Genomic DNA, 27,406 nt, shown 5'->3' on the forward strand with positions numbered 1-27,406 from the left:
GACTGAAATGACCGTTTAAGTTGAAACAAAATAAACATTTTAAGGCTTTTTCAAAATCTCTCCAGAAAAGAACCATTTTAATCTCAAAATTTTGAAGAGGAAAGAGTAAAAAAAAGGCAATGTTTGTTACAGAGAATAATAGGAACAGGCTAAGCTGTTTCATTATGCCTCAGCATGTGACTTTGCCATATATATTTTAAGAAAATACAAAGCGCTGCTGTTTTTTCAGCAGGTTCTGTGCATGCAGAGAGCCTGGCAAAGTGAAGGAGGTTCAGAGTACTGCAGCCTTAGTTGCTTCTCTCTGCCTGCTGGCTTTGGGCTGTATCTGTTTCTGGGCAGCCCTGGAGACCCGTGCGTTGGGAAAGGGCGCTGTGAAGGAGCTAGCAATGGAAATCGTCGCTTTGGGAACTGATACGCTCGTTAAATAAGGTGGAGTTTGGCAATCGATAACAGACGTGCAGGATGGCAGCTGACCTCGAAGGCCAGGGTGGGCCAGCTCCACCGCCGGGACCGTGAACCTGGCCGATGAGCTCTGTGAGGCAGCCTGTTCCTGAACCTCTCCCGAAGTGCCAAGTCCTTGTTTTTGTGCAATCTGGCACAAAAAAAAAAAAAGAAGTTTGGTAGACCTGCCTTTCTTGCGGGCCAGTTGCCCTGAAAAGCCTATGTTTCAGACCAAGTTAGAGAGTATTTCACTCTGGCCAAGACAGTGCCAGTCAATGTGACATGCTGATGAAAATCAGGGAGAAGATGGCATTTTCAGGAGCTCCCTGCAAGCAAAATGTGATTTTGGGACTATTGCATTTCCCTTGTGGTCACTGCTTATCTTCAGGTAGAGGTGGGAAGGCCATTTCTTCAAGCCTGTGCCTTGGAGTTAGCTGTTTTGAGCCACAAGGATCTCTTATGCTCTTTGGGGGAAGATCAGCTGAAGTTAGAACAGGAATGGCTGCCAAGAATTGGCGTCGGATCATTTGTGGCAAACATGATAGAATATTTGTTCTTGTTCAGTTTTTGAACACAGCAGACCTTGTGGACATTTCTGGGGCCACAGAGGCCACCCAGGCCCATCCTCTGCTGTGACTCTGAAACCCAGACCCATACAAGGCAAGTGCATGGCTCAGTATGTTCAGGGATGAGTATTTCAAACAGAAATGCATTTTTTTTTCTTTTATGGTTGAGAAGTCAAAGAAATGACGTGGCTGATCTTTTGTCTACCAAGCAGGCAGCAGGGAGCTGGGAGGTGGACTAAGTCTAAAAGAGCTAGTCTAGACTAGATCTGCAAGTCTAAAAGAGGAGACTAAGGAGTCCTCAGGGCTCTGAACCACTCAAACCACAATCCTTGCGTCCTTTCAGGTACACACGTGCTCGTCGTGCTGAGCTTGCCCTGGCCACAGGCAAGGTCCGCGTTCTTAGGCTTGTGTGTTCACAGTCAGTTCCTCTGGGCTCATGAATCAAAACACTCAGCCTAAAAGTTTCAAAATGTCAAGATAGAGCCTGCCACGTGCTTGCCTACAGAGTTTAGAGGGCCCAAAAGGTGATGACCCGGACTGCTGCCACAGCAGACATAAAATGCCTAGGAAGCAGAAATGGAAACCCTTGGAGGAGTGAGGAGTGCAGCTTCCTCCTAGATAACAAGATATTTGCTGTAGACAGAAATAGGAAGGAAACCTGTTTATTTCAGGGAAGGTAACATTCCTATTTAAAGCTGAACAAAACCAAAGCTGAAGTGACAGATTTGGGAAGCATGGCTTCCTGTGGTTCCCGCAGAGCCAGCGGTGCGTGAGGCTGCTCTCAGAGCCGTGCAGAGGCTGTTTTCAGCCCCCTGGGGTCTTGTGTCCTGCAAAGAGGCACTGCTCGGGCTTAATCCTTAGGACTTTCCTCTTCCTCTGCTAAGTCCTCCTGAAAAATAAAATGTTACGGTAAGTACAGCATATTCTGGACTTATATCGTGGACGCAGCCCTGTGCCCCTGCTCTGGGTGTGCCTGCTCCAGCAGGGGTGGGACGGGATGAGCTCCCGAGGGGCCCTTCCAACCCCCACCAGCCTGGGAGTCTGGGATTCTACTTGAATGGAGGTTATGTTGTTAGGGTGCTGGTGGTAGAGTCCAGTGTTCACCATTTTAAGGAATCTATACTGGAACAGTGGAACTGTTTTTGGAAGGATGCACCTCCAGAGGGTGAAGACTTCTTTTTTTTTTGCTGAAACTCTCAGGATCCCGGGGAGGCAGTAGGATAAGTAGGTTCAGAGGGATTAGACGCGTTTGTGGAGGGCGAGTCCCACAGGACCTTTAAATTTGGTGGTCTGGCTGCAAGCTGTGGCCCTCAGCAGGACTCGAGGAGACAAGGATCAGCTCATCGTGTCCTGGCTGTGGTGCTTTCCCTCATCTGTTGCTGCATGCTGGAGACGGGATGCTGCTTTGGACGGGGCTTGATCTGGGCCAGTTCACATTCTCCTTATATCTCCTTTAGTTTATAACTCCTTTAGGATATTACATTTCTAGGCATATCGCCTGCAAAGGTAACCAAGGCACCTCCTCTCTTGGCTCCTGTTCGCCGGGCTGGAGTTTCTAACCTCTGCCCTGGCGTCTCAGCGCTTCCCTGGTGTTCTTAATTAATGTATGTTTTCTGTCTTCAGTGGCTTTTTGCACTTATAATGTTTGCAGAATTGCAGTGAAATTCTGAAATTGCATTGCCTGGATGGAATTAATTTACACGCATTTAATCAAATCTGTCATTTCTAGACTCCCGTGGTGCTTAGAGACCACACGTGACGTACTAGCAGCAAAGATGGCAGACTTAGCGTACCTTTCCTAGACCACCTCTTCCGTTCTCCTCTTCCTTATTTGGTGGGTTATGCTAATGCTCTGTTAAAATTTTTATGAATCTTGTTATCTCTCCGTGTGACCAATCTTTTGCGTTATGCTCAGGGCTTGATTTCATCACCGTCCTGTGACAATGGCTGCCATACTCTGACTAGTGACAGGAAGAACTAACTTTCCCCTTCTGTCGCTTTAGGTTCACTTGTTCTGTGAGGCGTGGTGGAGCTCCTCAGTGCCATATAAGAAGAAACACAGCAATTTTTTCACTTTCTCCTAGCCAAAATCGCTTGTGTTACAGTTCAGTCTCATCATTTTTTGTTCTGCCCGCAATAAACCTCAAAAGCAAGGTCTGAACTGTGGTTGCCTTGAATGTATTTGGGGGGTTATTATCCAATATCCCCTCAGTCACATCTTCAGATTGCAGAACCCACGTCTCGCAGTTTTTCCCTGAAGACCCTGAGTTTCTGCCCCTGGGCTTTTCTCTGGGCCTCCTGGATGGGTGATCCCTGTGCACGCAGTGCGTGGTGAGACCCTAGCTGCTCTTCTTTCTCACTGTATTTTCTGTTTTCTCGTTCCTTATCTGTTTTATTCTGCCTTTCTAAGTAGAAGAGGCAGGATTTGGTTTTTTGCCAGGGAGCTTTTCCTTGGAAAAGTTGATCTGATAAAACCACGCCAGCTTTGGCGTAGTTTAGATTAACGACATTCCCGGAGGATAGAGCAGCCCTGCTGAGTAGCGACAGGCAGCGCAGGAAACCCCCATGGCCAGCACCAGAGGCTCGAACTTGACCTTCCTGCGCGGCAGCTCCCTGCCTGGACACTATGAGGGCTGCCACCTCACCTTCCCCACTTTGGGAGAAATGTCGTATTTGTCCCAATGTAGCCAAAACTCTTGTTTTCTGACGAGGGCTGGTATTTTGTTTGTGCTTTCTTCAGCCGTGCTGTCACGCTAACGCCAGCTCTTGAAGTGGTCAGTCTGAATGCGCTTCTATTTTTAGGAACTTGGTATTTTTACCCTAAAGTGTCTTTTGCCATAAACGAAAACAATTTTCTGCAGGTACGCTGCACACCCTCTTTGGGTGTGTTCTCACGGGCAGCTTTCGACTTGCACTGAAAGAACTGGGGGAGCGAGAATTACCGAGAAAAGAAAAAGATGTTTGGAAAGCACTGAGAAGTTACAGTTTTCCAGAACCCTTTGAGAACGTTGTTTTTAAATTGGGGGTGGGAGAACACACTTACTTCTTGAGGAGGAGGAGGAGGAGGAGGAGGAGTGGTATTGTGTTTTTTTTCCTGTCTTCTAAGTCGCCACCTGCAACATAAAGTGCGCAAGTGAACGTGAACTTCGGACAGCGGTTTCACGCAGAATAAGATGCTCTGGTTTATGGACAAGTACCTTGTGAGAAATGCTGGGTGTTCTTTTGGGATTGTGTTCTCTGACATGGATATGTCAAACGACGGGAAAATAGAACTATGAAGTAAGTTAAATCCCGTCTCTTTCCTAAAAATCCAGAGCTACCCCAGATCACCGTGGTAAGGGGAGAATGTTCCTCTGTCAGCTCTGGAGGCTGTAACGCAGGGCAGAGGTACCTAAATTGGTGGCTCCTGAGGTAGGTGGGTGCTAGGCAGTCTTGCTGCAAAGAGCAGAACAAACCTCTGGGTGTTTTTTCCTATTTCTTGGCAGAATAAATTAGCCCGGCAGCTCTAAAGCATGTGGATATGCAGAGATCATCGAGGGGAATGTCATTGTTCCTTTTCTGGTTTGGGATTTTGAACATTCCCCCCTGTCTGCAGGCGCATTCCCATATTCTTTCAGTTAAGCTTATAAACCCGCCTGACCTGGGAAAAATGTGCAAAACAGTAAGAGGATAAGGGAGTGTTTATCCTCTGCACGCTATTTTAAAATCTTTCTTTTTTCAACTTCTGTTTGCATTTTTCAGTGAATAAAAAAAGTGAAAGTCGAAGGAAAAGGTTAAAAAAAAGTGGAATTGCAAAAGAGAAAAAAGGAAGAGCCCCTTAGAAAAAGCCGAACTTTATGAAAAATTATCCTGAAGCTAGGCAACAATTTTTGTTTCAAAAATTTCTGTGGAAAACTTTTGAAAAGTGCCGGAAAGGATTAAAACTGTTAAGCTCTAGCTGCCATTTCTGGTTGAGAGGCAACTGTGACAAGGCTCTGCCCACAGATCGGAGCGCGTTTGGTTGCATGAGCCCTCAGGTTGTCTCTGAAGCAAGAGGAACCCCATTCGCAACAGAGGTGGCCGGCATCGCGCCGTGAACTCGCACTAAGGCTCTTCATGGAAAGGGATGCTGAGGACCTCGGTTAGAAACCGTTACATGTCCCTCAGTTTTGCCAGGTGATGTGAAGATTAGCGGAGATTTACCTACCTTCGGATCCACTGAGCAATGGCAACCCTCTTGTACAGCAAAAAGGCCAAAATCAAGAAGAGTAAAACAAGTATTCCGGCTGCTTTCCCCATATTCCTTGCAGCTCTCCATGCTTGGAGTGGAAGAGAGAAAGAGAGAACATCATGCTCTGTGCACGTCGGGCGCTTCTGGCACAGCAAAGCGCTAGCAGAGGCATCGGTTTGTCGTATACGTTCAGATATTCACGAGCGCACGCTCTCAGCCCCAAACGAGCAGATGCTCACTGGCATGCTCCCTCTCGGGCTGCGTCTCCAAGGCACCCCCACCACTCCCTACTTAGGACCTACCAGCGTTTTTACCTTTCCCAGAAACAATGAAATCCTTGGGGGATACAGTGTAGAGGCTAAAATATTGCTGTATGGGCCTGGAAGCGGGGTTTCTTTGCGACTGCGTGGTGAGGTGTTTGAGGACATAACAGGTGGGCAGGAAGCCTTCCCATGTAGTTCCCTGGTGAAGAAATATCCAGATATAGCACTGAAGGGTGACAGGAGCTGAACATCTACTTCAGGTAATCCCTGAGGTTCCAGTGTGTCATTAGTGTATGGATTAATAAGTATGAGAAGTTTTTCATACTGGGAGTGTGGAAGGGTTGACTCCTCGCAGCACACCTAAGCAACCACTAAGGAGACCCTAGCAGAAGCCTAAAACTTGGTGTCGGCCTTTCTCCGTGAATTGAGAGGAGCAGAACTTTGCCATTGGGTACCTTCCCCTCCACGCGGGCAGGTGAAGTACTGCAACGGCTCGATAACTGAAGAGCAGCTGATTTGACATATCGACTGTTATCTGCTCAAAAGAGTTCTGTTTCTGCTGTGCCAGCGGGCCCGTTGCTGCCTGAGCAACTTGCCATTTCCCTGGTCAAATAAACAGCAGAAGGATCTAATAGCTCTTCGCCATTGGCAGAACTAACGAGCAAAGGGGGCTGGGGCGAGCTCGAAGGCTGTGAGCTGCCGGGTGCCGATGGGTTTGTGGAGTACTGCTGAGTGACCGTGTGGTATTTCTTAATCAGCAAGTTAGAATACCTAATGTATAGGAAGGCAAAACTATACCTCTCAGAGGTACGTGCCAGGACTGTATTTATTTATGTCGTGTCCTCTCAGGATTGGAACTCTGCTGGAGATCTCTGTTAAGAGGAGAGGAAGATTCTCCCAAGAGGGTTTTGATAAACTCAGAACGACACCCCTCGTAAACCATCTTAGTGAACTGCGTGCTGGCTGCTTGGCCCCTGTGCTTAATGGAATCGATCTGCAGTTCACGTGGGTGCGCTGGGAATAGTCGGATAGAGTCCGGCAAGGCCAGCGCGGCTGGAATGATAAAGGAGGCGGTGGGATAAAAGAAAAAAAATAATCTGACATGGCTAAATAGCAAGGGACAAAGAAGCCTGCACAAAGTCTAAAGTGGTCTGAAAGTAGAGCTGGAGAACTGCTGAGCCTGTCGAAGGGAAAATAAAGCTACGACAGGCAGGGCGATGTGCAGAGCGGTCCTGCCCTACCGCACTTACTGTTAGAAGGAGGTGGTCCGCTGTCCACGCTGCCTCCAAACCCTTGCAGCGTGCAGTCCGGAGGGGCCCATCCAAAATCGCAGTGACAGTTGTTCTTATTGTTGCACACCTAAAAGAAACCAAATATTTTACGGTGTGAAAAATAAATCATGAGGTGGCCTTGCATTTCTCCGGGGAATAGGCTTCTAGCACCGCTTATTGGCAGGCACAGCAGACAGGCTGGATGAAATCCATCTCTTAAGATAAATCTGTTACTCTGCTTTAGCTGCCGCCGTGGAATTGTTCAACCTGTTTTGTGCAAAGGTGGTGGACTGGAGCCCCTGGTCACAGGCTGTCGCGGGCTGTGTGGCTTGTACCGATCATTAAGCGTCTGCTACGCTGGCGAAGCGAGGGCAGCGGGGGCTCCCGATCCATCGCTGAGGTGACGGTCCTGTTGGAAGAGGTGCTACAAACACAGCAGGGAAGAGGTGACAGCATGTTCAAGGTGAAAGATGGTTATATTTGCCTTTTTCCAACTTAGTAGGAGTGCTTTTTGCATTTCTCAAGCCATTTTTAATCTTGAAGTTGGAAAGCGTTTTTGCAGTCTTTATTAATTGCAGAGCCACCCTGCGCTTGCGAACGCTTTGACTACTTCTGTCGTGACAACACATTTCACAAATATGTCCAAAAGGAATTTGTCATGTTCATGTGATTCAAAAATTATAGCTTTTCCTACAAGATAGAGCTGTGGCTCCCTTGGTTGCTCATTTATTTGTCCTGCCCGGGCTGGATGACGGCATTCCTTGGTTCTCATTCACAGTCTGTAACAGCTGAACGCCCGACGGGGTGCAGCGAGGGCTGCCGAACAGCTGGAGTAGCCTCGCTGTGGACCAGGAGCAGAGGGAAGAGCTCCCCTGGGGCTACAGCCCTGATTTTGGGCCGTGCTGCAGTGTGGGTCCGGGGTCGGCCTGCGACAGTTGCCCTCACTGAGGCGATGCAGAAAGGAGCCTCTCTAACCCTCTTTAGACGCTCGTTGGCTGTTTCCTGTTACATGTTATTACTCCAGGTTTGTGTAATTTGGTAGTGCGGACCCGTAGCGCTGCTCGCCCCCATCTCCAATTTGCACGCCCAGGTAGGCGGTGACAATCTCCCACCCAAACAGCGTCTCCGCTTCGAGTAACATTTTTCTCTCCTCTTCTGGGGAGGCAGGGCTGAGGCTGGCTTTCCTCACGCATCTGGGAGCCCAAACCATACCGAGCAATAGTTACTAATTTGCAAGGATGTGCGTTTAGTCTGGAGAACTGCTCCTCCCCCTCAAAAAGCGTGCATTTTTTGGGTTATAACCTTTCTCTCTGGAGACAGCAAAAAGACGTGGTTGTTCCAATTACTTTAAGAACACTCTTGCCAAGAATATAACTTCTGATGGATTCGGCCACCTACGGCTGGTGACAGAGCAGAAGAAAAGCAGACCTCGGACCCTTCCAACTAGAGGTTGACAGACTGCCAGTAACTTTTTTTTACCGGTCCTCGGCAATATTACAGATAAAGGACAGATGCTAGCAAACGTTCCCAATATTCTCCCTTAGCACACTCACACCCAGACAGGTCTTCTGCTCACCTACAGTAATATCTGTTTGGAAAGGAGCAGGTACCTTGGAAGTGATGTCATAAAAAAAATCCACACGTGCAATAATTCTGAGAGTATTAATGTCTGAAATGTAGGTTTTGCGTAAGACTAAGTGCAGCCAATGCGTTACAAAATGTGCCATTTCTGTGGTATTTGTAAGGAAAGCGAAATAGAGCTGAGCACACACTTGTTAGAAGATCTCTCCAACTCCACCTAATTTACATTCGGTAGCCCTGACAGACGCAATGAAGGATGAAACGTTATGATGTGGAAGTTGGTTTTCACAATTTTTGAGGGAACAAAGAAGAGAAATGGTAAAAGTAACCAACAAACATAGCTATGAAGAGCTGTGGGTGGCCGGAGCAGAATCTGGGAGGACAGTCATGGGTGAAAACCAAAATAATCTCTGCGCGGCTGAACCAGGAATGATTCTGGGCTTCTAATACTGCTTTTTGAGAGGCAAATTTATGCTTCATTTACTCTACTATTGAAAGGATATTTAGGTGTTGTCTACTTACCCCTCTGCCGTTGCATTTTTTCTCCGTACAATCACTGTTGAGAAAAGCTGCGCTGACACATGTCCTGTTCATACATATCTGGAGAACGAGGCAGATTTATATTAGTGAAATGATAAAATGACAGCTACTAGGAAAGGGCGCTGACGGGTGGATAGGGATAAAGTAGTGAGAAACAGCGGGCCGAGTCTTTTCAGCCATTCATTTAATTTCATTCAAGACTCTTCTTTCTCCAAACAAGCAGTAGGGGAGCATAAAATGAAGCTTTTGCGTTCCAGGTTTGAGACAAACCAAAGGAGAGGTGGAACAAACCCACTGAGGGTTACAAAATGCACAGAACCTACTTCTACCTCAGGAGCTGAGTAATTAAGAGCTGAAAATAATTGAAGCTAGTGCCAGTGTGAGTAGGAAGTGCCGTATGTGCCTGCTCTGTTCAGACCCTTCCCCGGGTACCTGCCCGAGGCTGGTGGAGGATTCTGGGCTGGATGGACTCTTGGACTGACCCTGCTTGATCTTTGTACATGCACGCAACGCTCTCACCTCCTGGCACTTTGTGGCTCAGGAACTCTGCTCCTGTCCAGTCCACAACATGAACAAGACCTTAGAACCACAGAAGATGTTTTGTTTGCTCAGTGATTAACTTGGAGCATCTTCCTAGCTCTAGGAGACTCAAACACATCTCCTCTGTGCAGAAGGAGAAATGAAGGAGGTACATTTTCAACTGTTTGCTGTGCAAATTAGTTATTTCTGGAATTTGGTGCTGTGAAACCCATGTCCCCTGAAAGGAGAACTCTGCTGAACCCAACACTGAACAGCTCCTTCCCTCTTTGAGGAACTCAGCACCTCTGTTTTCCTTAGAAATATTTTTGCTGCCACGTAGTAGCAGGAAGCTCATCTTTTAGTACGTCACCAGCTTGACAGGAACTTTGTCTTCTGCGTGGGTCAAAGGGAAGGAGTGAGTCCTATTCTTGGAAGAACACTTCAAATTCTTTTGTATGTACAACAAATAAACTTTGGCTCTTGTTAGTAGCTTCAGAAGAAGAGTACAACCTACTGCTTTTCCCTTCCAGTAGAAAAAAGTAGCAGCTACTGTGTTGGCCACTCAGTCTGAGGGAAAAAACCCACAAAACCAATACAAGATGTTGCTATTTTTCAGCTGCTAACGGGGGCTTTAAGAGCAGGCACTATGTGGTTTATATCAGAGAGCAAGAACATCTCCTTTAGGAACAAAATCCTTCCATTTAATCTTCTTCCCGTACTATTCATATATCCTCTTAGTTTTCTAAGGGTACCTTGTTTCTACCGCACGATGTGCCGTCTTTCACCGATCCCTCGTCAGGAGTGTCGGAAGCCAGGTGAAACTCGAGACCCCAGCAGAGCTGATCGTTCACGGTTGTCTGAACCACGGTCTGGCCGTCCTGCCTGACTGGTACTCTTTTAATGTTAGCGCACTGCACTCTTCCACACAGGACGTTCCTGGGAAGGACAAACAGACCGCTGCAAGGTCTGGAGAGACCTCTGAAGACGTGGTGATCCATGGTGCTGGTGTACAACCGTGCCATCAGCTATTCGAGCAGCCTGGTGCAAATTTGGCTCGTTCCAGCTCACACGGTGGGAACAACGCTGGGCACGGTCAGGGGTTCCAGCTGCCCGGGACCAATCCTTTTGGGCAGTTTTCATCCAACCACCCCTTTTCCGAGGTTAAGACTTCTAGCTACTATTGACAGAGACTCTTTTATGGCAGTTGTTGGCGGTGCCTTGAGCACATAGACACAGCGTATCTCCCCAGAGACACCCCTGTTTGACTTTTTGACCCTCACTTTTCATGTGTTTTTCCCATTTTATATACCGTATGAGAAATACTGCCATTTATGCCAGGAAGAATTGGGTGTAGTTATGCAGCAACTCATCTCTTTGCCCAGAGGTGGCAACACTGAAGCTCAGGTGCTGCCTGCATAGTGCTCAGTAGGAAAATAGGAAATAAGATCAAATTCTGAATTTGCATCCTGGTGTCTCCCCTAACGACAGCAATGTCCCTCTCCTTGGTGAACGGCCAAAACCTTGGTGAACTGCCAAAACCTTGGTGAAATGCCAAAATGCAAGCATGAAGGAAGGTTAGGTACGAGCATCTGCGTATTTTTGAGTGAATGTTAATATGCATAGGGACGGCAAGTCTCCAAGGTCCTGGTAAAAAACCTCCTCCCTTTGGAATGATGGTTGACATCTACACTCGGAGGTGGGTCATCCTCTCAGGCCAGGACCGCAGAGGAAGGCTTGGGGAGTGCCGAGTTCAAAGGTTGAGGGACTGCACGCCACAACAATGCCCCATCTAGAGAGGTTTTTCAAGATGTGCTGACCGCTGCACATGGCAGCGACGTGAAAAGAATTAATGCTCTGGGAGAAAAAGGGTTAGAGAACCCATTATCAAGCTGAACCCATTATCAAAGCCCTTGCCTGGTGATGGGATGACCCCTTATTGCAGGAAAGCTGGAAAGTACCATGCACTGAACTTCCCTTAATGCCAGGAGATAAGATTTAAGGCTGTTCTGGACAAGAAAAGAAGAAGAACCCATAAGTTCCTGTAAAAAAGAAAACCATCCTCACTAAGCTTTCTGAGTTGAAAATAAAGTGCAAGAAGAACCCAACCTAAAGAAATTCCTCCTCTTGCCATGTGCTTTTTTTCCCCTACTTTGACTGTTAGTACAAGTAGGCTCTCAGCAACGCTTGTACGTCACTCGTTCGTCTATGAAAACCAACCAGAAAAGCCTAGCAGAGCCTCCAAGTTGTATAAAAATCTGTGCTCTGTTTCCCAATACCATTTTTGCTTTTGCCTCCCTTACTGTGTTTAATCTGAACCAAAAAAAACCCCAAACCTGAAAAACTCCTAGAAACAGTGTTCTGTTCGTATGCCTTGTACAGCAATGCGCAGTGGTGTCACACCAAGCTGGGATGCCAGAGGGACGGGATGTCATCCAGAGAGACCTGGACGAGCTCGAGGAGTATGTGAACCCCACGAAGCCCAACAAGGCCAAGATCAAGGTCCTGCCCCTGGGCCGGGGCCACCCCGGTACCCACACAGGCTGGGGGATGGGGGATGGAGGGCAGCCCTGCCGAGAAGGGCTTGGGGGTGCTGGGGGTGAAAAGCTGGACACGAGCCGGCAACGTGCGCTCGCAGCCCAGACCCCCACCCGTGCCCTGGGCTGCATCCCCAGCAGCACGGGCAGCAGGGCGAGGGAGGGGGTGCTGCCCCCCTGCCCCGCTCTGGGAGACCCCCCTGCAGCGCCGCCTCCATCTCGGGGCTCCTCAGCACGGGACAGACACGGGGCTGTTGGAGCGGGGCCAGAGGGGGCACAGAAATGCTCCGAGGGCTGGAGCCCCTCTGCTGCGAGGCCGGGCTGGGAGAGCTGGGGTTGTGCAGCCCGGGGAAGAGAAGGCTGCGGGGAGACCTTATTGCGGCCCCCCAGGGCTTAAAGGGGGGCTGTGGGAAGGGTGGGGGCGACCTCTTTAGCAAGGCCTATTGTGACAGGCCAAGGGGGATGGGTTTAAACTAAAGTAGGGGAGATTCAGACTGGATCTAAGGAAGAAATGTTTTACGCTGAGGGTGGTGAGACACTGGCCCAGGCTGCCCCGAGAGGTGGCCGATGCCCCATCCCTGGACACATTCCAGGTGAGGCTGGACGGGGCTCTGAGCGACCTGATGGAGCTGAAGATGTCCCTGCCCATGGCAGGGGGTTGGACTGGATGAGCTTGGAAGGTCCCTTCCCACCCAGACCCTTCTGTGATTCTGTGATTCTGCCTGGCTACTGGCAGGACGGGGACACCAGTAACCACCAGTCACCAGCACTTACTCTTCCAGACAGTTAGTGTAGTATGTCCCGTTCCAGCCACAGTTCCCACACCGGTCGCCTCGAGCGTTCACTTCCCTGAAGCAGCTCAGCGGGGCACGGTGGGCGGCTGCAGAGCGAGAGAGCAAAGGGAGACAGATGTTCATGGAGGGGCAGGGACTAAACGCGCCCCCCCATAATCCCTAAAGATGATTGTTGTGATTTTTTTTCCTGAAACGAAGTTCTAGTCAACCACAGTTTGCATTTGACCTGCCGTGTTTTATGGGCATTTTTTTTCACCTATTCTTTTAGTTCAGGTCCTTCTTTGGGCCAGAATGAGAATGAAGTGGCTAAATGAGAGATGCCACTGAGAGATCAACCAATGTCCAGAGTACACCATGGTCATTTATACAGAAAAACATAGAGCTTAAAATTGGATTAAAAGCCTAAAACCTTTCCCAAACGTGTTCTTTTTTTTTTTTTTTTTTAAATTCTATCTTGCTCTGTGACACAGGTCGATATATCTTACATTTACCCTGAAACCAGAATCACCACCGTTACATTCAGTATTTGCAACGATGATTCCTGTTAGATCCCAGACGCCGCTCACAGATCTGGATTTCAGTAAAGCAGAACCATTTCTAACCCAGGGGACTCCCAGTTTTTTCAGAGCATCTTTATATTCATCGAGTCTTGTACAAGAGGAACAGAGCACTGAGGGAAAACATGGAGAGCCCGTGGTCACAGCAGGGCTCCTGTCAGGCTTTTTTACAAGTTTATGAGCATCCAGCATGTTCTCAAATCAAAACCAGCTGCCAGGCTTCCCAGCTGTCCTGCAGAGGTGGCTGAGATCGCTGCTGGCCACATTAGCACCACGTAAATGTTGGCGTGACAGTTACTTCGGTGTCCCTTGGAGGTGTGGGTTTGTGTGCAGTTCTGGGCCCCCCAGGTCAAGAAGGGCAGGGAACTGCTGGAGCAAGGCCAGCGCAGAGCTGCCAAGGTGATCAGGGGCTGGAGCATCTCCCTGGTGAGGAAAGGCTGAGAGACCTGGGCTTGTTCAGCCTGGAGAAGAGAAGCCTGAGGGGGGTCTCATCAGTGCTTATCAATACCTGAAGGGTGGGTGTCAGGAGGATGGGGCCGGGCTCTTTCCAGCGGTGCCCAACGCCAGGCCAAGGGGCCACGGGCACAAGCTGGAACACGGGAAGTTCCACCTGAACATGAGGACAAACCCCTTTGCTGTGCGGGTGCCAGAGCAGGGGCACAGGCTGCCCAGAGAGGCTGTGGGGTCCCTTCCCTGGAGACATTCACCCCCCGCCTGGACGCGGCCCTGTGCCCCTGCTCTGGGTGTGCCTGCTCCAGCAGGGTGTGGGATGGGATGGGCTCCAGAGGACCTTCCAACCCCTGCCATTCTGGGATTCTGTGTCCCATGTCAAAATGATCACAAAACATGAAAATTTTCTGCCTTATCAATATCCTTGCCTTTCCCAGCAATGCCTTTTATGAGAAACGCTAGTGTCTTCATGTGCAGGGGTTCCCAGAGACTCCAAACTTCTCCTAAATGTGGTAGATCACAGGGGAACCGTGGTTTTACTTCCAGAAGACTTTCGTAGGTTTATAAGGACACCTGGGGCTCAGATCGTGGTGGGCACCACTGCAATTGCTAACAAGGGAGCGCAGAACAGATCCGCTCTGCCGCAGCTGCAGCACACCTGCTCTGGGGAAGTTTGGTTGCTTCCTACAGAACTGAAATAATCTGAAAGAGGATGTGGGCAGGTATTCAAAAAAAAATCACAATCAAGCTTCAAGTCTGAACTGGGGGAAATCTAGACGGGCGGATTATAGGGCGTGGTTGCTTTCAGAGGCATAGCAGTGATCTCAGCGGCTGTCTCCAGCACATCGTTGTTTCTGGGACCCTCTGCTGGCAAACGGATGAGGGTGGCCACGGCTGCCCTTCCCGTTGCGCACTGGGCATGGGATGTCCCTGACCAGCACCACAACAACCACTGCCCGAGAAACCCTCCTTTTCTCTTACCCTAGCGATTGTAAATATGTAGAATCCTAGAATCATTTAGGTTGGAGAAGACACTTAAGTTCGTCGAGTCCAATACTATATTTTAAATACATGTTTTTGTATATATATATATGGATATATAGCTATTGTTATAAAATCATGGCGCATTTTAGAAGTGTTCTGCAGTATTTTATGCACCTACTTATATTCTCAAGTAACCGGCCCGGCTATCTAAGCCTGCCTGCCTGATAAAGAGTAAACAGTGAATCTTCACGACTGTGGAAAAACCAGACGTTTTTAAAGCGGAGGGCAGGGAAAGGGGAGGAGGCACGAGGTTAAGTGTTATCTGAAGGTGGGGGCTAATGCCGGGTGAGATGATCTGGCAGTTCCTTGGACGAGAAGTCTTGCCTCTGCCAAATAAAGCTTTGCATTGCGCCTCGTGGCTGTGGCAGCGCCCATCGTAGCAGCGGTCGTTGTCACTACACGGGGTCCCGTCTTGCTTAAAAACGTCCACGGGGCAGGTCCCTGAAGAGCCGTTGCAGTACTCGGGGAGATCACACACGCTCCTATGCTCTCTGCAGATTTTTCCTGCTGGCTGAAACTGTAAAGAAAAACCCACAAAATTAGTTTTGAATGGAATTCTATTTTTCTGGGGCCGCTGGCCCAAACCACTGAAACCTGCGTGGCGAAATCTTAGGGAATGCCCCAAAAGTGTAAGATAAAGAACAGCAACTTGAATTTGCAAAAAAGTCAGGGAGAATAAGGACTGGAGGGGGGCATAAGGGTCTAAAGTCCTTGCAGTTTGATGGAAATTGAGACACTGCACACGGCGATTGCTGATATTCCGGCACAGAGACTCGTGGTGGTGTTTGTGCATTTCAGGTTGAGCCTGAAGTGTCTCTACAAACACGGTGTTGCTGGATTTTCCCTAAAAGCTCAAAACCAGCAGAAACGTAAGTGAGGTTTTACAATCTGTTTCCTTTCAGCCAGACCTGTGGTGGTTGGACGTTTGGTCCGTGGCGCCGGTGCCCGTGTCGGGTTAGTCGGTTCTGTCGTTAAATCCCTCGCTTTGCTCCTCCTGCTGATGGTTTTTGTCTGACGTAATTTCAGTGTTTCTAAACTATTTGTTTTCTGCCTAAGCGTGAGCGGTTTCCAGTCAAGTTTATGCGTATTTTCTGACCAGATATACTGAGAAAGGCAGGAAATAAACATTACAGCACTTAACAGCTCTGAAAAACAATAAAATCATTAATTTACCCTACATCACCAAGCCAATAGCGGTTGTTGCTCTTAGAACTTACCTGACATTTGTGACAGCATTCGCCTCTGTAACACGAAGCCCCCGGGGCGAGCAGGCAGCTGGAGGAGAAGCAGCATCCTTCTTGGAGGCATGCCTGGAAGTAAATAATGCCACCTTGATATGACTTTGGATCACCTTCTCTAGCTTAAGAGACACAGAATTAAAGGAGGTTAAGGGAAAACCGCTACTCTCCGAACTCTGGAGCCCTGCGTCGAGGGGAGATACGCCGCGTGTAGACACTTTTAAAACAATTTGGGTTCTTCTGTCAACACTAGTGCTTCCATCTCACCTCCTCTGTTAATCAGCCAACCTACCTGCTTCACAGGGGAGCTCTAAGAATAGGTTCATTAATGTTTCCAGAGTACCTGGGAACCCCTCTGAGCACAATGGGAGAGATCAGTCTCCTTTTCTATATTTTTTCCCTTCTTTCATACTTCCCTAACTTCCATTTTAAAACTCTCTCAGCAACGATCCATCATTTCCTTAAGCATTCCAATTCCCAATCCCGAATCATTCAAGGTGCTAGAGCTGGTGGACCCTGAACTTTGTCACAAACAGAATTAGTAGCTCGAATTTTAAGGATACCTGGGACGTAAGGGCATCGGCTTTGTAGGGAGAGCTGCTTAATGGTTTTTTGTCATAAAAACAAGGAAAGGGGACAGGAACAGCGATGAACTGATCACGCAGCGGTGACAAAGAGGAGATAATGGGGACATTATCAAAGCCGAGAGCCCTCAGGACGCTGATGGAAAACAAGATTTTGTTGGGTCTCCTGAAGAGGCCAAAGTTACAATGCGGTATTTGAGAGGGAATGTAGGACTGTGTGAAACTCCTTGTGGGGTGCGTTAGGGCAAACGTGGGGATGCGCACGGCTTTGTGTGGGGTGGTTACGGGAAGGACCACAGGCCGGGGGGGCATTAAGGTGGATTGGGGAGGGAGAATTGTGGGAAAACGGAAAAGGGAGGGGATAAAAGGGGCTGATAAAGAGCGTCTCCTCACGGCATTTGTATGGCTGAGCCCAATGCCTGACTGAGGACAAGAGGTCTGGGACGAGCTGTTGGAGAGACCGGGGTCCTGGGGGCTGTAGGTGGTAGGGTTCGGTTTCTTCTAGCGTAATTTTTTAAAGCAGGTGAATCCTCTTTATCAGCACGGTGCAGGATGTTCAGCCCAAGCCTGGAAATCAAACACGTGCCAATCGCTCTACGTGGGAAACGTCAGCGCAAAGGCTGAGCTTTGACGAAGCTGCAGGAGCTTCGTACAAATAACGATCACACGAAACGCAAACAAGAGTTTCCACTGGAAAACTAAAATTTTCCGCAGTGTCACAAGCGTATGGCTCCTGGAATTAGAGCTGTGAAGATACCAGCGTGCAAGTACTTCAGAAAAACACTTCCTTCATGGTCTTCTGGGTAAATATACTATGAGAAAGAACAGAAATAGAAGAACTCTCATTTTACAGACAAGAAGATGCAAGTGCTCATATCTTGCTTGTACGTAGAGCGGCTTGGAGGCAAAGGCATGTTCCTTCTGCAGAGTCTTCCACTTTGGCTGCAGCACTGATCGGACACTTTTCGTTTCTTCAGACCCCCAATTCTTACGACCATGAGTACAGCCAGAGGGAAAACACCCTTCCCTGTGGGCGGGCTGTGGGGAGGTCTCATCTGTGTCCCAGCAGCGTGACTCCTGATCAGGCACTCGCAGACGGGGTCCACTGTTAGCTCCGCACAGACTCTGCCATGAAAGGTTCCCCCGTAGCCATGGAATAAACCCCAGATTTACCTCTAGAAATGCTCTGCATCTGTTTACACATACCATGCGTATTTTGCCCACGAATAAAGCCATATTTGGTCAAATCCGTGCTTCAAGGGAATTCACAGAAGAGGAAGCCAGTGTGCCCGTTTGAACATGTAACACTTCAAAGATGATTTATTCCCATGACTCAGGGAGCTTTTATGGCTGCAAAACCACCACAGTTTTGCTAACACTACTCTAACCCGTAAATCGTGGTGAAATATTTAATTGCTTACCTCGTCACTGCCACAATCGCATTCTTCCTCCTTTTCCAAGACACCGTTGCCGCAGAGTTCGAGAAGAAATGGCTTTAAAGAAGGTATGTTGAGTAGACAGGGTAGATTTTTTCTTCTTACTTCATCGTAATATTCTCCCATAGTGCAGTTACTGAACGCCAAGCAAGATCTGTAAGAAAAAAATATTATATATAACCATACCATATACATAAAGTAATTGAAGGACTCAAAGAACAGATAGAATAACTAGCAAAGAGGAATATGGGCAGTTTTAGGGGGAATAAGCCTATTTTCTCTCCTCTGTGATCCATGCCTAGCTTCTCAAATCAATGACGGCTACTCACAAACCATGCGGAGTGCGGGCGTGAGAAGTTCCAGATGTGAAGCTGAGTTATCCCTTATAGAGGATTTAAAAAGAGAAACCGAATGCAGTTAGTAAGCGTACAAATTAAGAAGGAAGCTGAAGTAAGAAGGTAATGTAGCGAGCATGATGCAGATATTGGTTGATGGTTGGACTTGATGATCCTAGAGGTCTTTTCCAACCTTAAAGATTCTATTATTCTATGTCAAAGCAAATGTAGACGTGGCCCAAAAGTAAATGAGAGCTTGCCTTCAGCTTTGGTAAGCATGATGTCAGGCAGCGCTCATGGCGCAGCAGAGCGACTCGAATACGGAACAAGGCTGTGGAGGCATCCCTTAAAGGGCTCAGGGCTGACATACCCCCAGGGTGACAGGCGGACAGGAGTGATGGGGAATAAGAACTGACATCAGGGGATAGGCGAGAAGCAGGTGGGAGGATGGATGAGTCAGAAATAGAATTGCTGGTGTTATGCATAAAGGTAGGCATGGAAGTCACTGCAGCCGAGGTGGAAGCCACTTGTCTGAACACGTCGGTTAATCGCCGTTTAGGAATTCTGGAAGGACTCTTGCCTAAAGTGAGAGGTGTGGAAACGAATTTAATGGGTACATTGGGATAACAGGGTTACTGTTTGAATGGATGGCAGCAAAAGCTGCAGGATCAGGGAGCGGTGAAACACAGTGCTGTGACTCGCTGAGGTTTTCACTTGTGTGCTGGGTCCTCCGGCACCTTGAGGTCGCCAAGGAGGTGATGGGATGGGAGGGACCACCACGGGGAGAAGCAGGACTGCGGGTGACCGCCCTGAAAGGCTGTTGCAATGCTGACGTTATTGAAAGCTCGGACAGATCTGCTAGGAGACTTCAGTTTCTCAAATCATTAACGTCTTCGGGGAGGCTTAGTTGGTCTCTGATGAAGATAAGGGTCAAATACTTTGCATGTGTCCTCGTTGCTTCAGTATGTGCATTGCTGAGGGTGACATGGAGGTGAAGACTTCCTCACACCAAGAAAAGTATCTTAGGATTTGGAAGCAAACAAATCTGCCATGAGGCAACTTCCGCTGCCTGCTGAAGTTCACTGCGTGCTGGGCAGACCTCTAGTGCTAGGGGGAATGAGTAATTTTTAAAGACATTGTATTACCAGCAGTACTTGGAGCTGACCACAGGGATGTTCCTGCAGTATTGTGTGGTTTCTCTGATGCTGAAACAACAGAAGCTGACGTCTAGCAAATATTCTTCACAGGGGATTAATTAATTAGTGGAATTATTTTTCTTCATGCTGGTCATGTATCGAGAGGGCAGGTGTGAGGAGCAGCTCCTTATACACGACGCACCTTTTCTGAAAGATGCATTTTCATGGGTAGCAATTGTAAAGAACCACTGCAAGAGGAGGGGATGCCGTAACCCACACATCTGCAGGAGGCATCAAAACACAGCTATGAAGAAGCCAAAAGCAACCATTAGTTGGAGAAATCACAGAATCACAGAATCATGAAGGTTGGAAAAGACCTCCAGGATCACCAAGTCCAACCCCCAACCCAACACCCCCAGGCCTCCTAAACCATGGCCCCAAGTCCCACGGCTACACGGTGGTTGAACCCCCCCAGGGACGGTGACTCCCCCACCTCTCTGGGCAGCCTGTGCCAGGGCCTGACCGCTCTGGCAGGGAAGGCATTTTCCCTCACATCCAACCTAAACCTCCCTTGACGCAGCTTGAGGCCGTTTCCTGTCATCCTATCACTAAGCAGAGGAAAAGAAGTGATCAGTTGTACTGTGAGCAGTGGAGCCAAAGAACCCAACTTTTCTGGGAGAATTGGTGTCTCTTGTAATATCTAAATAACTATTTTCACTTGATGACTCATTGTAGAGTAATTTAGGCTGGAAGGGACCTCTGGAATTCCCTGGTCCAACCACCTGCACACAGCAGGGGCTGCTTAGACTCCCAATCCTCTGCCAAGTTGAGGCTGAAGATTAAAAGATGCTGCGGAGGAATGGACGTACGCAACCCCCTACAGAAACGCAGCGGTTGCTCAGAGGTGGAGAGCTGAAGGCAATGACCCAAATCTCACCCTCGCTGTGATGTAGGGAGAACCGAGCTTTGCTTACCCCGGGGATGTTCGCACGATGCATCCTCTGTGGGCGCAGTTGCAATTGCAGAATTTGTCCTGAAATTTTTTTGCGTCGTCGTGGCTGAAGCCTAAGCTGTGGCCTATCTCGTGGGCCAGCGTCATCACATCGCTGATGGTGTCGTGGCCGGGGAACTGCAGGCAGGAAGAAAAACCACAGGTCCGTGTTTTTCTCAAGTCAGTGTATGTTGTGGAGATCTTCAGATCTAGATTTTCAATGTCGAGCTCAGAAATTGTGAAAATTGTGCTAGGTGGGGATTTGCCCTGGCAAACAACCAATGAGGGAAACCGAAGGACCCGTAAAGGGTTGGTCTGGGGAAGTGCTGGAGAATTGGCTTTCACTGTCTCATCTCCTTTAAGAAATGGCAAAACCAAGACCAGCATCACCTCCTTCAGACGCCCAGTTTAGGTGTTACCTGCTAATTGGTAGAAGCCTGAGCCCAGGAGTTACGTAGCATTAACTCCCAAGGTTCACTGTGAACACGAAAGGTTTGTTTTTCCTTTCGGACAGTGCAAACCTGCGAGGTCTCCCCTTACCAAGACGACACCCACGGAGTTCATCTGGCATATTGTCCCCTTCCAGGCAAATCCCTGTTCCTTGCAGTGCTGGCCACTGCAGCGGGAAAGTTTGAACATTAAAGAAATGCAGAACAACTTTGCCTCAATGATCATAGAATCAAGGAATAGTCTGGGTTGGAAGGGACCTTAAAGCTCATCCAGCCCAACCCCCTGCCGTGGGCAGGGACATCCCCAACTCGATCAGGTCGCTCAGAGCCCCGTCCAGCCTCACCTGGGATGTGCCCAGGGATGGGGCATCGACCACCTCTCGGGGCAACCTGGGCCAGTGTCTCACCACCCTCAGCATAAAACATTTCTCCCTTCTATCCGGTCTGAATCTCCTCTCCTTTAGTTTAAACCCATCCCCCTTGGCCTGTCACAGCAGGCCTTGCTAAAGAGGTCGCCCCCACCCTTCCCACAGCCCCCCTTTAAGCCCTGGGGGGCCGCAATAAGGTCTCCCCGCAGCCTTCTCTTCCCCGGGCTGCACAACCCCAGCTCTCCCAGCCCGGCCTCGCAGCAGAGGGGCTCCAGCCCTCGGAGCATTTCTGATGGGCTGCATCACCTGAATTACAGCTGGAAAATAACGGTTTTGGGTAACAAGGAGCTCCTTTCCTGAAGAAAAGCCCAGCATCACCTGTTTCTCCCACGGGAGCCCCGTATGCAGCCAGGCTGGTACCCGTGGAGCAGGGGTGCAAGCCCAGCGACGCATCGTGCTAAGGAGGCAGAGCCATGGTTTGAAACTCGTTGCCTCCTCCCTACTTTAAAGGGAAGAGTGGCCTATAGGCCGTTTCAATAAAATATAATTATTCAGGATTATTTTTAAAGGATTTGGCAATATAATATGTTGAATTTGAAATAAGAAATGCTCGATAAATTTTGAGATGTGGATGTTGTTTGTGCAGAAGGTTTCTTTCCCCCAGAATAAAGGAAAAAGGAACAGGCAAAACAGAAACAAGGTGCCAGGTCTTTAAAAGCAAATGAGTGAAATAAGTCATTAAATGTCTCGCAGTTTGAGCTCTAAATCCCTTGATCAGGTTTAACTGAAAAATTGATCAGGTTTGACCTTGATCGGGTTTAACTGGAAAATAGATCAGGTTTAACCTTGGTCAGGTTTAACTGAAAAACTGTGTTGTAAACCATGTAACAATGAATGATTATATCTAAGAAACGAGTGGCTTGTATATATAAAAGTGAGTAAAAACTAAAAATGAGACTAAAATGATTCAGTTACAGACAACTGTATCAAAATTGGAAATAAGCTCTGCACTCTGCCTGTGTGTACATGTGTGGGAAAATATAAAAGAGGGCAGTGGAAGGGAAAAGGGAATTCTCGTTGCAATTTACATGACAAATACACGCTGGTTAGTACATGGACGGATTAAGCTGTTACAATTTTCTTCCACAAGATATCACCAGGACAAAAGACGTATCAGCATATATATGTAAAAATTAGAAGAAGAAAGAGATGAAAGTACTGTGGCTCCCTGCTTATCTCCCCACAGCCGGTATGTGATTAAACACAAGACCCTTACAGCAGTAACTGGATATGGTCGTAGTTAATGCGACCGGCAGCATCCCTCTGACACCACGCGGCAGAAAGCTGCAGCGTCCGGGCAAGGCTGCGGGCGGTCGTCGCCTGGTCCGTCCTGGTCCACATCTCCACCGCGCTGATGACGATCTGCAGCTTCATGGGCTTGTACACCTGGAAGACGCGAGAGCTTGCATCCCCCGCAGCCCCCGGGGCGTGCAGCGACCCCGGGCGCCGCGCTCGCCTCCGCGTTACCCCTGCGAGAACCAGGCTCTTGCTAAAGCTGAAAGAGCGTGAGCATTTGTTTTCATGCGTTATATGAATTGAATGGAGCTTTCTGTGTAGCTCATCTCTGAGCGCCTCGTGGCTGCAGTGCCGGTGCCTTGTTGGTATATTTACACAGGAGCAGCAGAAGGTGAAAACTCATGTCCTCTTCTGGAGGGCTCAGAGCGAGGAGAGGATGAAGGGAAGGGAAGGTCGTAATGAGCTACAGAAGCATTTAGTAACAATAATGCGTATTCATAGAATTACAGAATCATGAAGGTTGGAAAAGACCTCTCGGATCATCAAGGCCAACCCCCAACCCAACACCCCCAGGCCTCCTAAACCATGGCCCCAAGTCCCACGGCTACACGGTGGTTGAACCCCCCCAGGGACGGTGACTCCCCCACCTCTCTGGGCAGCCTGTGCCAGGGCCTGACCGCTCTGGCAGGGAAGGCATTTTCCCTCACATCCAACCTAAACCTCCCCTGACGCAGCTTGAGGCCGTTCCCTCTCGCCCTGTCACTGGTGACTTGGGAGCAGAGACCAGCCCCCCCCTCACTCCAGCCCCTCTCAGGCAGCTGCAGAGAGCGAGAAGGGCTCCCCTCAGCCCCCCCTTCTCCAGGCTAAACCCCCCCAGCTCCCCCAGCCACCCCCCAGCACACTTGCAAATCAACCGTTTTACTGGGATGATTTCAAAACTATTTTTAATCTGACTTCGCTCACATTTGAAGCAGTTTTTCAACCGTTGAAGCGGGTTTTATAGCACTGAGGAACACATTGGCTCCTGGTAGAGTAGCTGCCGTCAGGCACGGATCATTCACCTCTCTCCTGGGGAGGTGGGTTAGACACAACCAACGGAGCAGAATGGCAATCGTATTTACCACGTCATTAAAACTCACCGTGTTCAGGAGGTTGCTTATGGAAATGAACAGATGTAGCATCAGGGTTTCGTTGTAGTCGTTAACTTTAAACTGGAAGGGGAGAAGAGCTACGTTACAACGCTGAACGCCAAGGGCTACCTCCGCTATAACCCGATGGCCACGGCATGGCGGTGATTTCCGATGCTTACCAGCTCTTTGTTTGTGATCAGAGCCAGCTCCAAGTATCTGGTGGGCACGGGCAGGCTCTGAAGACCGGGAACCTCCTGGAAGCAAACAAATCGCGCTGCGGTTATTGAGGTACGTTCGGGAGCTTTGAAGCTTTGCGTTGCAAAAACCAAGGTGGTGTCACTCAAAGTAATCCAGAACTTCCCTTAAGTACAAGAAGACGGAGCAGTTATGCATTAGAGGAGGGTTAATGAGTGTAATGAGTAATCAGGGCGAGGGCAGGGAGATTGAGAGACAGAACGCAATTGTGGGTGGGGTTTTCTCGGTGGCAGGGGGATTACCTGGTGTCACTCATGTTAAACCAGCTCTCTGTGAGCTGCAGACTTTTGCACGTGCTCAGACCGGGTTTTAATCATTAAATCTGGCACCACAAAAACAGCGTCAAAGGGACAGTTGAGTGGGGTCAACACGAGCTACCTGCATCAGGCAGCTCAGTGCTAGAAACCGGGAGGGTAAACAGAGAACTGCAGGTAAAAACCGGTCCCGACCTGAAATTGTTCAAGCCACGTGAAAGCCACTAAAATAACCCTTGCTTAGTTTTGCTTCGTTTTGCCCAGCACACCTAGGTAATACAGGCAATGGGAGCGTGCCCACCGAGAGACCCTGCGCCTGGGACCCATCAGCCTCCGGGAAGAAGGTTTTTAGTATGTCTTGCTTGTGCCCTTTGCACATTCACCTCTGCGTGGGCAGCTCCGTAGTTAAAACCTGCTCTAAGTGCGACGCGCTCGGCCTTGGGCTGGGTAGAGCTCGTTGACGTCTATATTTTGTACGTCCAGCACGTTAATTGCTGGTAGCGATCGGTTAGTGGGAAATCTGGGGGGGGTTATTCTTCTCCGCTGAGCACGGTATTGCTCAGTGAGACTGCGAGGGCATCCGAGATCTGCAGATTAGGCCAAGTAACGGGGACAAAAAGAAGCTGGTCCTACAAAAGCCTGGGTGTTAGCTTTGGCGCTGGCTGAGGTGGGAAGGAGGAAGACATGCTGGTATTTCTCTTGCGTGGTTCCTGGGAGTTTTGGTGGTAGAGGAGAGGAGGAGGAGTTGCTATCTCTCAGGAAGACAACTCTCTAAATGGTTTGGCTGTTGCAGAAGTACGCACGGCTAAAAAAAATGCTATTGCTTAAGTGCTTTAAGCGTGGGGAATCTGAACAAATGCCACTTTATTATTATTATAAATTATCCTCTTTCCCTGGCAGGTTCTCAGTAAATTCAGTAAAATTGTAGCAATTTATAAAACTATATTTCTTCCATGGGAGCTGATAAGTAATTCTTTCATCCGAATGCTTCATATTATTATCAGGAGGCAGCATCTCTGAATGACACTCTCTATTTCTTTCACGGACTGCAATCACGGTGCGCTGGCGTAGGCCAGACCGTCGCTGTAAATAATCCGCACTTGTAGGTACGGAAATAACATTTCATCTCAGCTCTTTCGAAAGCTGGAACAGCAACGACAAGCGTCCTCACAAGCTCTAAAAGCATTCCCAAATCAAAGCAAATCAACTATTTTTCCAAAGAAGGTGTTTCTGAAAACAACCGCGTCGGTAATATCCACCATCAAGTGGTGCCAGAAGAGCTCATTTCCTTTGATAACATGGAAACCGTGTTTCTGAAGAGAAGAGAACCAGCAAATGTGTATGTTTTGACATCGCTAAGGCTTTTTTTTTGGTGTGCAATTTAAGCAAACTGGGGCAGTAGCGTTCAGATTTGCTTATTACAAGGTGAACGCTAGCTAGAGACGCAGAGGGAGCAGCCGCTGATCTTTATTGCCGAGGTGCAACGATGCATTAAGTGCAGTCCCAAGGGAGCCAGAGCCAGAGCAGAAACTGTTGGGCGTCTGTCCCGGCAGCCTGCGGTTGACACAGCGTGCTGGCAGGGTTACGAACAGCTCCGTCAGGGAGGTACGATGAACCGTGATGAGACTCGAGATTATTCTGCTACTCGCTGAGGGAAAAGAAAAGCAAAGAAATAGGGTGTAGGAGCAGGAGTAGCGTCAGTGAAGGCAGGTGGCGTAACCTTCCCCTTACTCAGTGCTCACAAGACTTCAGCAGAAACGGCTGCCGGGAGGGGGGCACCCAGCCGTGGCCCCAGGGACCTGCACCTCCACGTCCCTCTGGGGTTGAGGGACAGGCGGCACGGTCAGGGCACGGGAGGGTGTTCGGAGGTTGCTCTAGAAAAAGGGAATTACATCCTCAGAGCATCCATTTCTGACACACTGGTGAGGAGGATTCGAGCACTGCAGGAGGTTGCCCGGAGGGGTCGTGCAGTCTCCATCCTTGGGGGTCTTCAAGATCCGGCTGGATAAAGCCCTGAGCGACCTGGTTTGACCTCAGAGCTGACCCTGCGTGGAGGAGGAGGAGGCTCAACCTGAGACCTCCTGGGGTCCCTTCCAACCTGTGATCCTTTGAGATGGAGCTCAGGCCTGCTGTTGGAGGGGCTGAAGGCACCCACCCCCCCGAGCACCCCCCGCCCACCAAGCTGTGTCCTTCCCGGGCTCTTCGGCTGGGCAGCCCCGCGAGAAGAGGGTCTGGAGGGAGGAGCTCTGGATGCAGACCCCAGGTCCATGAGTCTACGCCTTCTGGAGTCAGGCAGTAAAATACTGGATTGCCAATAGATGATCTATAATGGAAAGTCAGTAACGCTTGAAATCATCGCTTCTATAGCTTCTGATCACAGCTCGCTTAGACATGTTATCCAGCTGCCTTTAAAAATAATTAATAATTTGAGATTTGCTTATTACAGCCTTCAGCTGCTGTTACCTCTGGAGCTGACAGACATGTCACCTCTTTATTGCTGTATTAAAATAAAAATTCTGGTTTCCACTTCCATTTCAACCACCATTTTTTAAAGACGTGAATATTTTTCTCAGGGTTTGTGAGATGAGCTTCCAGGCAGGAAGGGATCTCAGGAGAGAAGCAAACCCAGGGCAGGATGATCTGCACCTGACAGGGCACCACCTAACACTCCCCCAGAAGCAAAATGGGGCCGTAATTTCACAGTATGATGCTTATAGGCGTGCTTTCCATACCATGTGAGGGCGCTTTGCTCATCGTCACTATACAGAAATCCTGTTTGCTCCCAGACCTGCAGGTGCTTTGCAGTGTGAAGCCCCTGCCATGCTTTTATAAACGCAACAGAAATTTTCCCTATGGCCGGATCGCTCCCAGCATTTAACGTAACTGTATGTATTCACACAAGCGTGCAACACTGCCATGGTTTTAGCTGGGATAGAGTTAATTTAATTCCCTGCAGCTGGCCCAGTGCTGTGCTTTGGGCTGAGGATGAAAACTGCTGATAACACACCGATGTTTGGCTGTTGCTGGGCAGGGCTTGTACTAGCCAAGGGCTTTTCCAGCTCCTCGGGCTCTGCCGGGGGCACGAGCAGCCGGGAGGGGAGGGGGCACAGCCGAGAGAGCTGATCAAACTGGCCAAAGGGATGTTCCATACCATGTAACGTCAT

General features: G+C 49.0%; 1 protein-coding gene across 1 annotated transcript in view; it reads right to left on the reverse strand.

Moving 5' to 3' along the window:
- Positions 1-1,857: 1,857 nt before the first annotated feature.
- LOC142052013 (disintegrin and metalloproteinase domain-containing protein 9-like) overlaps positions 1,858-27,406 on the reverse strand; it is a 31,781-nt gene continuing 6,232 nt past the window's right edge. Inside the window, exons 5-19 of the mRNA XM_075081867.1 lie at positions 23,913-23,987; positions 23,743-23,814; positions 22,584-22,753; positions 21,031-21,106; positions 20,474-20,628; positions 18,014-18,182; positions 15,988-16,080; positions 15,095-15,287; positions 12,700-12,805; positions 10,144-10,327; positions 8,855-8,932; positions 6,731-6,839; positions 6,410-6,533; positions 4,051-4,120; positions 1,858-1,896 (exon numbers count right to left, since the gene is read on the reverse strand). Coding sequence (XP_074937968.1) covers positions 1,858-1,896; positions 4,051-4,120; positions 6,410-6,533; positions 6,731-6,839; positions 8,855-8,932; positions 10,144-10,327; positions 12,700-12,805; positions 15,095-15,287; positions 15,988-16,080; positions 18,014-18,182; positions 20,474-20,628; positions 21,031-21,106; positions 22,584-22,753; positions 23,743-23,814; positions 23,913-23,987 — 1,713 coding nt within the window. The remainder of the gene's footprint in view (positions 1,897-4,050; positions 4,121-6,409; positions 6,534-6,730; positions 6,840-8,854; positions 8,933-10,143; positions 10,328-12,699; positions 12,806-15,094; positions 15,288-15,987; positions 16,081-18,013; positions 18,183-20,473; positions 20,629-21,030; positions 21,107-22,583; positions 22,754-23,742; positions 23,815-23,912; positions 23,988-27,406) is intronic.

The sequence above is a fragment of the Phalacrocorax aristotelis genome, chromosome 1, assembly GCF_949628215.1.
Source record: "Phalacrocorax aristotelis chromosome 1, bGulAri2.1, whole genome shotgun sequence".
In the NCBI taxonomy this organism is placed as follows: domain Eukaryota; kingdom Metazoa; phylum Chordata; class Aves; order Suliformes; family Phalacrocoracidae; genus Phalacrocorax; species Phalacrocorax aristotelis.